This window comes from Brugia malayi (assembly GCF_000002995.4).
Source record: "Brugia malayi strain FR3 genome assembly, contig: Bm_v4_Chr4_scaffold_001, whole genome shotgun sequence".
NCBI classification, from domain to species: domain Eukaryota; kingdom Metazoa; phylum Nematoda; class Chromadorea; order Rhabditida; family Onchocercidae; genus Brugia; species Brugia malayi.
In genome coordinates, this window is record NW_025062478.1 from 10,551,792 (window position 1) to 10,566,068 (window position 14,277).

Here is a 14,277-nt window from a genome sequence, read left to right on the forward strand (position 1 = left end):
GAGATTGGGCAAAAGGAATGCGAAGAAATAGTACAATGTAAATGTATAAACTAATCCTTAACTATCTATAAATAGTAAGCAAAACGACATCGAATAAAAAAAAAAGACGAATTCAAAAAAAAAAAAAAAAGAAAAACTAAGAGATCATGATAATATGAGAAGAGATCTTATTGTACTGGAGGACATAGTGCTAATAACGGACTCTAAAGAAAAGAAATATGTATATATATATATATAAATATTTATCAATAACATCAGATTTACCAATATTTTTTGGCAATATAAAAATAATTTAATTAAAATTCTTTTCATTCATTACCCGCAAAAACCATACCATCTCAAACCGAAAGGGAAAACGATGAAGAAATGTGATAATCTTCGAAAAAAAAAAATGAGAAAGACGATTACTTTACTTTGATCAAGTAAGTTTTCTACATTTATAAATTTTATGTCAACTTATAAGCTTAGCAACGCCTGAAAACCACTGAAATATATGTTTAAGATATTGAAAGTCTAATTTGCATCGTCTTTCGTAAAAAAATATGAAGGAAGAAAATGAACATAAAACTTGAGTATCTTAAGATCGGAAGTTTCATAGGAAGGAATGAATAACTACTCAGATTTTCTTTTTCATTGCTTGACAAACATATTCAATGAAAAAAAAATTGAAAAAACAAAATATATGATCCCATTTACCTAATTAAATTAGGCGACACTCTACGTGACACATCAAGTAATAAGAGATACAATTTGTTAACACAATATTCCTTCCTAATAAAAAAAAAGAAAAATCAGTATTCCTTAGGCCCATATAATTTTTTCCATGTCTACCAAAAAAATCTCTTGTTAGTCTTCAGCAAAACTTATTTTTAACAAAATCATCCACTATTCCAAATTCTCAAGCATCAATCAAAACTATTATTTATTTTTGATAAAAATAAAATCAAAACTTCCTACTCTTCTCAAGTCCATTTGATGTTTTCAACAAATCACTTGAAACATAATACAAATTTGTCACACAATAATCTTGAAAGATAGAAGCGAAATTGCAATCAAAATTTAATACAAAAATGAAAAAGATGAAAGCGCATTAAAAACACACACGCATTCTAAACTTAAATCAGTTCAGTAGTTGGTGTCGCCGATGATGTAACGATTGCGGAAGTGGTGATAGATGATGTCATCCCAGCAGCTCCCGAGGTAGCAGCACTGGCAGATGTTGTTAGTTGTGCTTCACGACGAACCATACTGGACGAGAAACCCGGCAAATTTGGAAAACGGATGCCTATTTCACGTGCTACTTTTACCGGTACCTGAAATGCACATCTTTTATCACTTATTTCTGTAATCAATTAATAAACAGTTAATTCATCATTGGTTTGCATTACATTTAAACTGACAAAACAAATGTAATAATTCTACTTTGCTATCACCATTTTCCTACCTGAGGTTATCAAATTCTGAACTGTAACCTGTGTACTCATCAACTCTTCCTTTCTCTCTCTCTCTCTCTCTCTCTCTCTCAAAAAAGCACCCATATGCACAAACTTTTTTTCTATCCTCCCTTTGAACTTCTGAATTTAAAAAATTCAGATCAAATACAGCTAAAGAAAAGAATGCCATGAAATTGAAAAAATTTTAAATAGATATTTAAAATAGATATGCCAAAAATAAAACTCTAAAGAAAGCACAAAACATGAAATAAAACAAAAAGATAGTTTCACTCGTAAGAGTTTAAAACCTATCAAATATTCCAACTGATCCATCAAACATTTCGAATGATCCATCACGTATATCGATTGATCAGCCAAGTAATTCAAAAGATCAAATCATGCGATCTTGTATGACATACACACATACATAAACACGCATACACACACGCACACACACGCACACACACACACACACACACACACACATAGATTAAAGTGCACAGAGAAGATCAAAGGGAGCTAGAACGGAACGGTATAACGCACACAACTGGCACGGAACAAGTTCTAGCACAGGTGTAATAATATCAGTTACCTAATAATAAGAAAGTAAAAGAATAAAGGAATGGGAGTGTTATCTCAATTTTATAGTAACTATAGAGTTCGCCTTAGAAATGAAAAGAATAAAGTATAAAGTATAGGTTAATTTTGAAAAAAAAAAAAAAGTGGAGTAAGGAATAAAATGAAGCAAGCAAAGGTTAATTAATTAATACGTACATGCTTTGGTAAAGTCATCAACCTCTCAGTCACCAAAGGTGACTGGGAAAGTGGAGTAAAGAAAATTGAGAATTCAATCGGATAACAGTCCGATGAGGTGTTGCTCCAACTGAAGAAGTATTAATGATAGTGATTACATGATGACGATGATAATGAAGTTGGTGCTAATATTTGTCGGAGTAATGGAAGTAGTAGCTGTTGAGGTAGTGATAATATTAATCATAACAGTATGACAGTTCCAGTGGCAGCACCACTGGCAATACGTGTGCCACGTGAAATCTTCCGTGATGCCTTACGCGCGATCAGCGTTGAGAACGGTGCAGTTCTCTAAAAAACAAAGTGGAAAAAGAAACAAACAGAAATGAGGCAAAACAATATAACAAAAAAAAACCAAGATGGAAATAAAAATAAGAAAAATTAATGAGGATAATTAAAGGTTGATTATTAAAATGATGAGTCTAAAATCTATTTAGTAAGCAAAGCAAAGTATCGTTAATGTATTGTTTTGGATGGGAAGGATATCAGATATCAACTGATAAGTTATCACTCTTCCTGACCATCCGCTTCCGCCTTCCTCCTTCATCACAGTTCACGATCGATGATTATAAAGTCAAATGTATAGGTCTTACCTTAAAATGATAAGAAAATTATCAATTAAATTGAGAACTTATCATGCTCACTTAAAAATAAAGATGTTTATGTGTTAATGGATTGTGGATTGGAGAATATATATGAAAAGAAAAAAATTAAAACAAACATACTTCGCTTTCAAAATTTGTAAGTTAATTCTTGATATATTGACTTACAAATTACTGAAAGTAAAGATATCAAACGAATATTTAACAACAAGTAAGTTTAATTTTGCAGGTTAATCATTAACAGTAGTACAAAAATAATTTATATTAAGTTGAAAAACAAATACTGGGGAAAAAGTTACATAACTGAGATATAACAAAGATAAGTGATAACATTTATACAAAAATTCTAGCATAACACTCTAAACATGCTTTTTATTGGAGAAAAAGGAAATAATGTGCAAAACTAAGCATTCATCTACACACGGGAAACAACAACATGATATAAAATAAAAGGTAAAAAAGAAAATTAAATGACATTCATTTTCTTTCCAATAGCAAACCTTTCGCTTTTAATTCAAAAAAGAAAAATTAAATTTTTGAACAGAAATTGTAGATAAATATCAAATAATAATATTTTTTGTTATACGGATATTCTAAAATAGAAAAAAAAAAAAACTGCCTATCTAAAAATATAACGCAAAAATACAAGTCAACCATGGGAAACAAAAGGAAAATTAAAAAAGTTTTGGAAAATGGGCGCTTAGACGGAAAATATGGAAGAATGAGAAATAAAACATTCATTTATTGAATTTCATTATTTTCAATTAACAGTCGAATAAGCAAACTAACCATCTGAAACATTTATTTCTTTGTTAGCAAACATAGTGGAATCTGATCATAGAGAAATATATCCGAATCCCTTTGCCATCCATATTAAATGCCATTTTTAGAAGATATGGCAAAATTATTCGTGTTAAAATTACCGCTATAAGTTTGTGCTCTAAAACTAACCTTTTTCTTCGATTGATTGAGCAATTCTCTATAATTTTCGGAACGCAGAAATCGTTGATAACTGTCATTTTTCATTAAACAAAAAATGTGATCCTGAAATTTCTACGACTTTTACATGGACAAAACTGCATTTTGATCTTTTATCTTTTGAACCTCATTCATTTATAATAGTTATGAGATTTGCTACAATAAATATAAGTTGCATCAACATCTGATAGCAACTATTTACTACAATAACATGATTAAAAAAAGTTTTTATTAAAAAATTAAAAAAGACTAAATTTATACCGCAGCCTCATCAAATGACCAACGGTTTGGATCTTTCAAATTTTCTTCCGTCTGATCCATCACTTTACAATCAATATTAACCGGTGATGTTGCATTTTTATCAATAAATTCATTGTATATTTCAGTTACTAGCACAGGTACCATACGACATGCACATTTCCGTAATTTTTGGACCTAAGTGAAAAGAAAAATTCTTTTCATATGACGACTAATTTACCAATAAAATAATTAGAACAATAATTTAACAAATTCGACAAAATGAGTTTATTATCCTGGCATTCCTTTACGCAAAAATAAATGACTTTCTCCGGTCCAGAAGTATGTATCTATTAGTTATCATGAAAACACATCATATTCGTCATTAATGATAATTGATATAAAGATAGTAAAAAGCTGATCTAAGAATAGATGATATAAGAAGCTAACATAAGGAAATTGATGTAAAATAAATAGTGAAATCATATATTTTGTTGATAATAGGTAAAAAAAAGATTCTGAAAACAGTGCGACTCACCTGCCACCAAAAGCGTAAGTTCTCTCCAGAATACTCTTTGTCGGAGAATTTCTGCAACGTTTCCCTGCCTATTTCATCGCATAATAATTCTTCAAAACTTTCTTCCCACAATTTCAAACGACGCATTGATATATCACCAGTGCTAGAAAAGGAAAAATATCTATTACTGTAGTACTAAACATTTCCCTGAATCAGTCGACAATAATGTAAAATGATATATTATTAATCTTAGCTATATATTTTTTCTCATATTACACTTTTCTCTTATTTTGAAGTGATTAGTAATATAATCAAAAGAATACCTAAATAATAAAATTTTAAGTTATTGATTCAATTACTTAATGCAACGTATCTCAAATTCACCATAATCTCTCAGCTTCAAATTCATCACAAAAGGTTATGTCAACAGTGACAATGTAATTTTTTTTTTTTTTAATTTCTTTAATATTTCCATACATTTTGTCATGCTGCCAATAATCGACGGTGTCGGAAATCCATGGATTTGAATGACTCTGGAAAGAATCAGCAGCTGTACCAGGTTGAGTTAGAAATGGATCGAAAACACGACGATGATCGAAATATTGTAAATAACTGAAGAAATTACACATATATCTTTATTCACAACTAATTTATTTATATTTAGTGTTTTTCTTTCTATATTTTAATATGTTCATTTTCGTTCATATTTCAATATGTTAAGTTAAATATTAATTAAAAGAGATAGATAAAGGATGAAATTAAGATAAATTATTGGTAAAAAGGGTAAGAGTGCTAAACACTAACCACTCAGCCATATTGTCCGATGCTATCTTTTAAATAAAATTTCAAAAAATAAATAAATAAATTTAGCCAACTAGAGAAGTTAAAAAAAAAATATAACCACAATGGTTATTATCAAACTGAATGTATCTGCAGAAAATTTTCAGAATATAGAAAGTCGTCAAACCGGAGCTAAAATTCCTTTAAATATTCAACTAATGCTGATGCAATAAAACAAAAACTTACTTCTCGACAACCTTGGACGTTTTGAGAACGTTCTTCGTTAGCCGTGCTTCCAAAGCACTAATCTGAAAGCAATCTAAAATATCTAAAAATCCACAAAAATACTTTTCTAAAGTACATAGTGGTATACAAAAAAAAAAAAAACCTTTTTCAACATACCAACAAATTTAACACTATGAGATACGCTGCAATGCAAATAAAGCACTCACATTTTACAAATAATAAGAAACTAAAATAAACTGAACCATAGTTTCTAATAAAAAGGAAAACTGATAGAAAGTTGTTTATCGCTTCTTTATAAAAATCATATGAAATTTAACCGCAATTTCGACTTACAAGAATCTTTTCTGTCTAGCACTAAGACATTCATAATAACTATGTAACCCTATAATAAGTTAATTCTGAAGTATTCTACTGTGATTATAGAGAAATTTACATTTACCATAGAATATCTCATATCAAGCAGAAACTACACACCTCTTGTTTTAATGTATCCTGCACTCGAGTACACCGTCTAATACCAGGTGTTTGGCTGTAGTGTCGCACTGATGATGATGGTGATACATAAGGTGATGTTTGTTGACTTGTCCCAGAGGAAGATGCACTATTAGCTGCACCATTTAAAATGGAAACTGAGCAAGAAGGCGTTTGTGCAGCTGCATGTGCAGCTGCAGCAGAAGTCGAATATGGTAAAGTGATATTCGAACATGATGCAACAGCAGCATGAGTAGATGAACTGTACTTCGGTCGCCCTATAATTAAATTCACGTAACATTTATTAACATTTAAAAGTTATTTTTAATTATAGCAAAAACTAATAAAGGATTTGCTAATCAATAACTGAATTAATTCTTCCATTTTGTATGACTATATAGAATTATTTGCATAGTGATAAAATGATAGAAAAATTCTTCTCATGTTCAATATGCCCACTTATTCTCACTGTAATAATTGAGCAAAGAATAGGCATCTATCATCATCATACCTGATCTTGATAATTTCCGGAAATCAACTTCTGTTGTGTTTACACAACCCGGGACAGGCCTATGAACATCCCAAAAAGCACGTTCTTGACTATCCAAAATTTGTCGTTCTTGGCGATCACGTTTTTTGTCAACCCTACAGTAAATACATATAAAGTCGAAATCAAGATTAACTCCATATTTGATGAATTATATAGAAAGAGAAAAGATATGCTAATATTCGAAAGTAGTATGGAAAAGCTTTTCTAAAAAAAATGAAAAAGTTTTGATTCGGAAGTGTAGTAAAGATAACGCCCCTTCCAATACTATTCATTTGAACGCTAAAAACGTCAAACAATAAAATACTGACTATAGAAGAATGGTAATGTTGTAATATAAAAAAGGAAATGTATGAAAAATAAATACCTATACTGAGCTTCAGCTTGCATAAAAACAAATTCCCATTTTCGACTAAACATTTTTTGTAATTTTGCTAAATTCTCCGCCTCGAAATCCTCTAATTCCAAATGTGCTTTATTTTGCATAGTACGTTTGCACAAATACACAGCTGCAAACAGTTGAAAAAATTTTTAAGATATTAAAATTCTTGTTTAATAAATCGATAAAATTTTGTTATTTATGATATATCCATATCACTGGTCAAATTAGCTGAGGCCATTTAATATACCTAAAATAACAAAGTTTTTCCGGACAACTTATGCTCTACATTGAACCGTTTCCTAGACATAACGAATTGTAAACAAATTCCCATTTTCAAAAGCTAAATGATCTTGGAGACAGCATCAATTTTAATCTCCAATATGCATAGTCTAGGACAATGATGACACATGAAATAGGTTAAATTGAGAGAGAGAGGAACTATCGTTTCAATAGTAACCAAAGTAGACAAATGATATCACATATTATAATTAGCATTAATAAAATCAACTGAATATTAGCTGAGAAAATAACCAACCGTAATCCATATTTTCCGGTTCCCAACAATTTGATGGCCAGAAATAAGGAGTTTGAAAGCGATAAAAAGTGCCGTCATTTTTCACAGTTAAAACATGATCATCAATTTGAAACAAATAGCCATGAGATGCGATTAAATGGGATAAATGAAGTGCATCAGCTGAAAAAAAGAAATTTTTATTCAACAATTTTCATTCCTTTGAAAAGTCAAATTGTGTAAGACATATTAGCTTAAGCATTCTCCACCATCATTAGTAATATAATTTCTTTATTATAGTATCAGTGAAAATAATATATCTTATAACGAACTAGTTGAATAATTATTTTAAAACTGATACTCATAACTTGTCATTAGGTAAAACCATTTATGATGTTAAATTTTAATCATTCAATTCATTTTCAGCCAAATTTGAGATATATTTCTAAACTAGGCTCATGCAATCATATTTTAATTATTTGTGTGCCAGTTAGTATACGAATTTTTGGAAACAAAAAGAAAGAATCTGCAAAAAAATATACCGAGATCTGTCATATTCATATTTTTCATAATCCAAGCAATGAGATCTTGACCAGTAAAAACGGAAGGGATCTGAAGAAGAAATAAAGGAGATACATGAAAAAAGTATAAAGTTTGAAGTTTTTTTTCTTTTGCAGTATTAACAATCCCACTCAAATCATAAAATCTAAGTTTTTTCAAAATCATAGAAAACTAAGTTTCTTAGATCGGTGTTTTTTTTTTTTTTGCTTTTATCTATTTTACAAATAAAGATAAGAACGATGGAACTTCAAGGTATAAAATTATTTTAAAATAGTAGTGATACTCTAAAAGATATTACTGTAATAAGTGACAACACATAAATAGCGAATTGGAAAGTAATATATCACATAATTTTATGGTACTAGAGAGTGAAACTGTTGACGAGTACAAATATAACAATTTCATCATGAAATAATTATTTTAAATATCTGACAAAAGTAAGAAAACTATGTTCTCTACCTATATGTATGCAAATAATTAATAGCTTAAACCTTTTTATATTACTTGTAAATTTTCTAATTTTAATCAAATATTAGAAAGAATAAAAATGAAAGAGGAATGAATAAGATAAAAAGTATACTTTTGTTAGGAAACTTTTGACAGTCTTAATTGGTACTCCATTCTCGGGATCTAACATTGTTTGCACCAAATTTTCCAATTTCTGATAAATCATATGATTTGGATGAACCATTCTTTCTTCAATACTTGCATTAGCTCGTAATCTTGGTAATGCCATTTATGTTTTTTTCACTCACTTCTTCTTCACTGTGCTTTCCGCTTTCCTTCCAAAATTATTCCGATTTTGGAAGGAAAAAAAAGGGAAATAAAATTTCCGTTGCAAATAATAATACAAATTGTGATTAAATCAAATTATCTGATAGACTTTATTGATTATTTTGCTGAATTGCTGAATTTTGTTCAATTGTTCCCTTCTTTTTTCTCATCCATTAATACCAATGTCACATTGTCGCCTTATAAGAGGAAATGCCAGACGAATGAGTAGTATCATTATCCTATTAATACAAAATGAAAATTTGATTAATAATCATTAAATAATTAATGAATAATTAGTTATATTGTCGCAAAAGCTAAAATCACATCAAATGTCACATGAGAATATCTTTAAAAAGAATTAGAAAGTCTTTCAAAATACCTAACGAAGTTGTATATGTTAGATTAAAATATAATTTAAAACAAACGACAACTTTTATTACTGATTTCGATTTTAATTAGCCAGTTTCAATTATAATAAACAATTCCAATGACCGATTTCAAATCTAACATAATATAGGAGTAAATTTGCTCCAAATAAATTCTCTTTTCTTCTTTTTCTCTCAAAATCTTCAATTCTTGATTATCTAAACCATTTTTAGAAATTTTGTGGAAATCGGTCAGAAATACTTTTTTCTTTCTCTCTTCTTTATCTTAAGATCATCCCATTTTATAAGTGAGAAACTATGGCAGAAAATTCATATCCTTTTGGGAATTCGTTTTTTTTTTTTTTTCTGGAGGATTTGTCTTTAAATAAAAAAAAATATGTTACGATATCAAGGATGCAGTAGAATAATAATAGTACGAATCGATGCATCTTCAAGATATCCCAAAGAATAATTAATGAAATTAACAGTACTGGAAGAGAATGAAGAAACGACGAATACGAGAATAACTTCAAAGAAAGAAGAAGGGAATAAACTTAGAAAATTTGATTTTTTTTTTTTTTTCATCAACTTCGTTCCTTGACGAATCGCTTACAAAGAAAAAAAAAGCAGATTACTTAATTTAAATTTATTTAATGACTGATAATTAATATTATCATAATAACAGATATATGATTAAATTGATATAGTAATAGATATACTGTGATGTTAAACTGAAATTTTTGATGGAAATATGAAATATTTTTTTGTAAAGAAAAAAAAAGAGTAGATGAAAAGTGATAATAAAGTAAATAATTTATGATTGCAGAAGTGCAAATCGATAACAAACTTATGCACACACAATAACACAACTATATTGAGAATATTTATTTATCGTAGTAATAGAATGAATATTCATATACCTCAATTTTACCTTACCTGATGCTCTCATAAAATTCAATGGGTAAACACGACGACAATAGCAGAAGATGGGAAAATACCTTTTAGCATGTGACATACATAATAAGCTTGTATAAATCCTAATGAACCAATTATAATAGCATAAGCCATACAAACAAAAACTTTTCGTTTATCAAACAAAGTACCAGAAACCATCAACCAAATGGTAATGGGTAAATTTACATTATCACAAGAATGCGGGGAAATTCAATCCATTCTTTCCTGCTAATGAACCAACTCTGTCTGCTTTATCACATTTTTAAGAAGAAAACAAGACGAAACAAAGGAAAAATTAAAATATGGCAATGGAAAAGAGAATTTGAGTGTGGCAAAAATGAAGGGTAAGATAAAAGAGGAACGAGGAATTTGTATGTCTGTGTCTGTGTGTGTATGTATGTGTGTGTATGTGTATGTGTGATGAACATACACATACTCAAATTATCATCATCATTATCAGGAGTAGCACATATATATATACAAACATAAATATTTCTATAATAAATGGATGAGAGGAAGAGAAGAAAACAAGAAATTATCTAATATGAGGGGAGAGAGAGAGAGAGAGAGAGGGAGAGATGGAGAAAGGATGGAAAAAAAAAAGAGCATTTAAATGCTTTGAACATATTACGTATACTTTTATCTTCTTTTCCCTTTTAACATCTCCCTCCCTCTCTCCCTCCCTCCCTCCCTCTCTCTCTCTCTCTCTTTATTTTATCTCTGTCGCTTATCCTTTTTATTTTCAAAAGGAAATGAAAAAGAAATTCTCCTCTTTCCTTTTACTCATTCAAAACACATTTCTCCATTTCATCTGCTGTTCAATTCAGCAACATGCAAATTTCATCCGTCATTGTGTCACATGAAAAGGGAATGATTGAATGGAAGCTAAGCAATAGCAATAGCAATAACAATAGTGATAATAGCTACAGCTGTTTAGTGATAGCAATGTTATCATCGATGGCAGTGATAAATGATCACATCAATATCAGTAATGATAAGAAGAACAAAACAACATTAAAGACAACAACAATACAGCAACAACAATACGGCAACGAAAACAACAAAGACAATGACAACAACAAGGACAAAACAACAATGGAGACGACAGCAATAAGGACAAAGACAACAACAACGATGGTGATGATGATGACGATGGTATGAAGGACAGCAATGAATAAAATGATGATGACACCGCAGTGTGTTCCAAAAAATTGAGACACCGTTCGATTCGCATCGGAAATGTGAACGGAGAATAAAGCCAAAGAGTATGCTTAGCTGTTAGAGTGAATGTCCACAACATTTACCAATCACATGCATACATACATACACATACACTCATACATCCCATCGAAATTGATAAATTGATCCATTCAACGATTTTTTTTTGACAAATGTTGAGATAGTTTTCCACTCGAAGTATGTCTTGTATGTCAATGTGTGTGTGTGTGTCACAGTCACTCTCGACAATAGAGTAGACATTACTTTCTCGGCATTGCACTGCTTTTTTTTAAAAAGACCTCCTACTCAAGAGCGAAATGTATTTCAAAGTGTATCATGATGAGAACTGAGTACTCATACACACACATACACAGAGAGAGAGAAAGGATATTTGTGGAAAATATATAAATATAAATAGATCGATAAACAAGTAAATAAATATATCAATTTGAATTTTGAAAAAATAAGAAAAAAGTAAAGAAATAGTACAAAGATGCATGCTGCATAATGGCTGATGCATGCAGTGCAGGTAGTAGAATGCATGACATTGGAGTGCAGTAAAATGCAGCAAGAAGGTTAAGCAATGAAAGAAGTAAAAAGATTCTTCCTTATCATCTATGGCTACTCATCTCTCTCATTTTATATTCTAGGGTAATTACAGACAAACCCACGCACACACCCACGCACACGCCCTCTGTGACATGAGAATTTGAAAAAAAGAAAGCAAACAAACTTTTCTGCTTGTTAGCTTGAATAGTGCTAATTAATTAATTACTGACAGTGACAACGAATAGATTTCTTTTTTTTTTTTTTTTTAAATATTATAATATGATGCTAAATGAGCTATGACTGCGATTTAATTTAATAGTTCAAAAATCAGTGTAGTAGTTAAAGTAAATCAAAAATAGAGACGTACAAGCGTAGGGAACGTTTAGCGTATGAATTGTACGACGGATAATTGCGACCAGAGACTACGTAAACGTAAACACTTGGCAGAAAATGGGAAAGAAACATGGAAAGCTTTAAATATGCATGAGACAAGAGATACTCAAGTTAAAGTATAATTCCATATGGAATTGGAACTGGGATTGAATAATATGGTTTAGTAATTAATCAAAAAATTTAAATGAATGCAAAAGTTAATAATACTTGAAATTCAGAAACTAAAGTGAGAAACTACTAGAAAGTTATAATAATTAATAGTAAATATAATAATAATTAATAATAATAGTAATAATAATTAATAATAATAATAACAATAGTAATAATAATAATAATAATAATATTAATAATAACGATAATAATAATAATAATAATAATAATAATAATAATAATAATAATAATAATAATAATAGTAATAGTAATAATAATATTTAGTAATAATAATAATAGTGTCAATAATAATAAATAATAGTAATAAGTATTGATTAGTAATAGATAACATAATATTTTCGTGAAAATCTTCGATGATTGAGTTGATGGCGCGTAACTAGTTAATTAACTATTAATCATCACTATATTACTAATTATTACTAAATTCTATTGCTAATTATTATTACTAAATATTATTATTATTAATTATTATTATTATTAAATATCATTATTATTAATTATTATTACTACTATCATTATTACTAAATATTATTATTATTATTAGTTATCATTATTACCATTATCAATTATATTATTAAACAAGCTATAAACTTGTTCATTTAAATTGTCCCTGATTAAATGCATTTAATTCGAAAACTTTACGAATTACGCATTCATTTCACATAATACTTCAGCAACGCATTCTCATCACATTCTACAATCATTGAAATAGACAAGCATATTCCTTCCACGTCAATTACTTATTGTTTTCTTATTTTTATGGATATACTCTAACCTTCTATACTACATATCGTCTACACTATTTATTCCGATGCTCTCAATCCCTCACTTGCAACTTCTCGTAATCTTATCAATCTCTCCGTCCTCTTCATAAACAACTATATTTCCACTCTAAAGGAAATTCATTTTGGCTTAACTGGTTTTGCACTCGAACACTGAGAAATTTTATTGTTTGTTTACTAAGTTTTTACTCCCATCGGCTGCATTAAATTGTGTTGTAAAAGTACCTTTTATTTTCAACCAAATAGTCGAATTGAATTAGAAAACGAAAAAGAATTGAGATGTGCTTGGTAGAAATGTTAAAAGGTTGAGTGAAATGCGGGAGGAGAAAGAGAGTTAAGTGTGAGAGGATGAAAAGTGACGAATAGATTTGTATAGGATTCTCTTTCATTTTTACTCTTAGAAAATTTTCTTTACATGAAAAAAATTTTTACGTTGTATGTATACTTTATATTTCGTATTATACGTCATATTTTACAATATAACACGCTATACTATACGTTTCTTTCTTTTTTTTTTTTTTTTCATTCTCTGTAGCTCGAAATTTTACTGTGACATTATCATTTACGATCTATCGCTAGAATATAATTAAACTGACATGTGTCATTGAACTAAGAACATCAACAATAAAACAAATGATCGTATTACTGATGAATAGTTTAGATATGTTGTGTGTTGCTATGGCGAAATGACGCGTTCAAAAAATGACATAGTTGAAAAATGAATAAAAATTTGCAGATTTTTAAAGTAAATCATTTGAATTCAATGAAAAGTGATCAAAAATATGAACAGATATTAGCAAATCTGAATAATAAGGATCAGCTAAATGAAAAATGGTACTACTGCTGCTGGTGGTGCAGCCGAACAGTTGACGACTGTTCGACTGATTATTTGAATTATTAAACGTAAAAGAAGTAAAAACGTGCTATATTTGTACTAAAAACGTACTATTGCTAATAATTACTGTTTACTTATTGCTGCATTCTGATTTGCATGAC

At 29.3% G+C, this 14,277-nt stretch overlaps 1 protein-coding gene and 1 further gene across 3 annotated transcripts; both read right to left on the reverse strand.

Moving 5' to 3' along the window:
- Positions 1 to 1,115: 1,115 nt before the first annotated feature.
- On the reverse strand, positions 1,116 to 8,766 carry Bma-egl-10 (regulator of G-protein signaling egl-10, putative; the record flags this gene model as incomplete). 2 transcript variants are annotated; one of them, XM_043082357.1, is made up of 12 exons in its annotated part: positions 1,116 to 1,313; positions 3,797 to 3,889; positions 4,085 to 4,258; positions 4,599 to 4,740; positions 5,055 to 5,189; positions 5,604 to 5,665; positions 6,078 to 6,352; positions 6,586 to 6,719; positions 6,989 to 7,130; positions 7,539 to 7,697; positions 8,057 to 8,126; positions 8,656 to 8,766. In XM_043082357.1, the coding sequence occupies 12 exons, from the start codon at positions 8,764 to 8,766 to the stop codon at positions 1,116 to 1,118; spliced, it is 1,695 nt and encodes a 564-aa protein (XP_042938291.1). The 2 variants fall into 2 exon arrangements, with proteins under 2 accessions (XP_042938291.1, XP_001895992.2); XM_001895957.2 differs by lacking the exon at positions 1,116 to 1,313 and adding an exon at positions 2,427 to 2,534.
- A 1,947-nt stretch (positions 8,767 to 10,713) lies between these two features.
- Positions 10,714 to 10,873, reverse strand: Bm15552. Its single transcript, XR_006227941.1, has one exon. The product of XR_006227941.1 is annotated as a pre-microRNA Bm15552 (primary transcript).
- Positions 10,874 to 14,277: the final 3,404 nt, after the last annotated feature.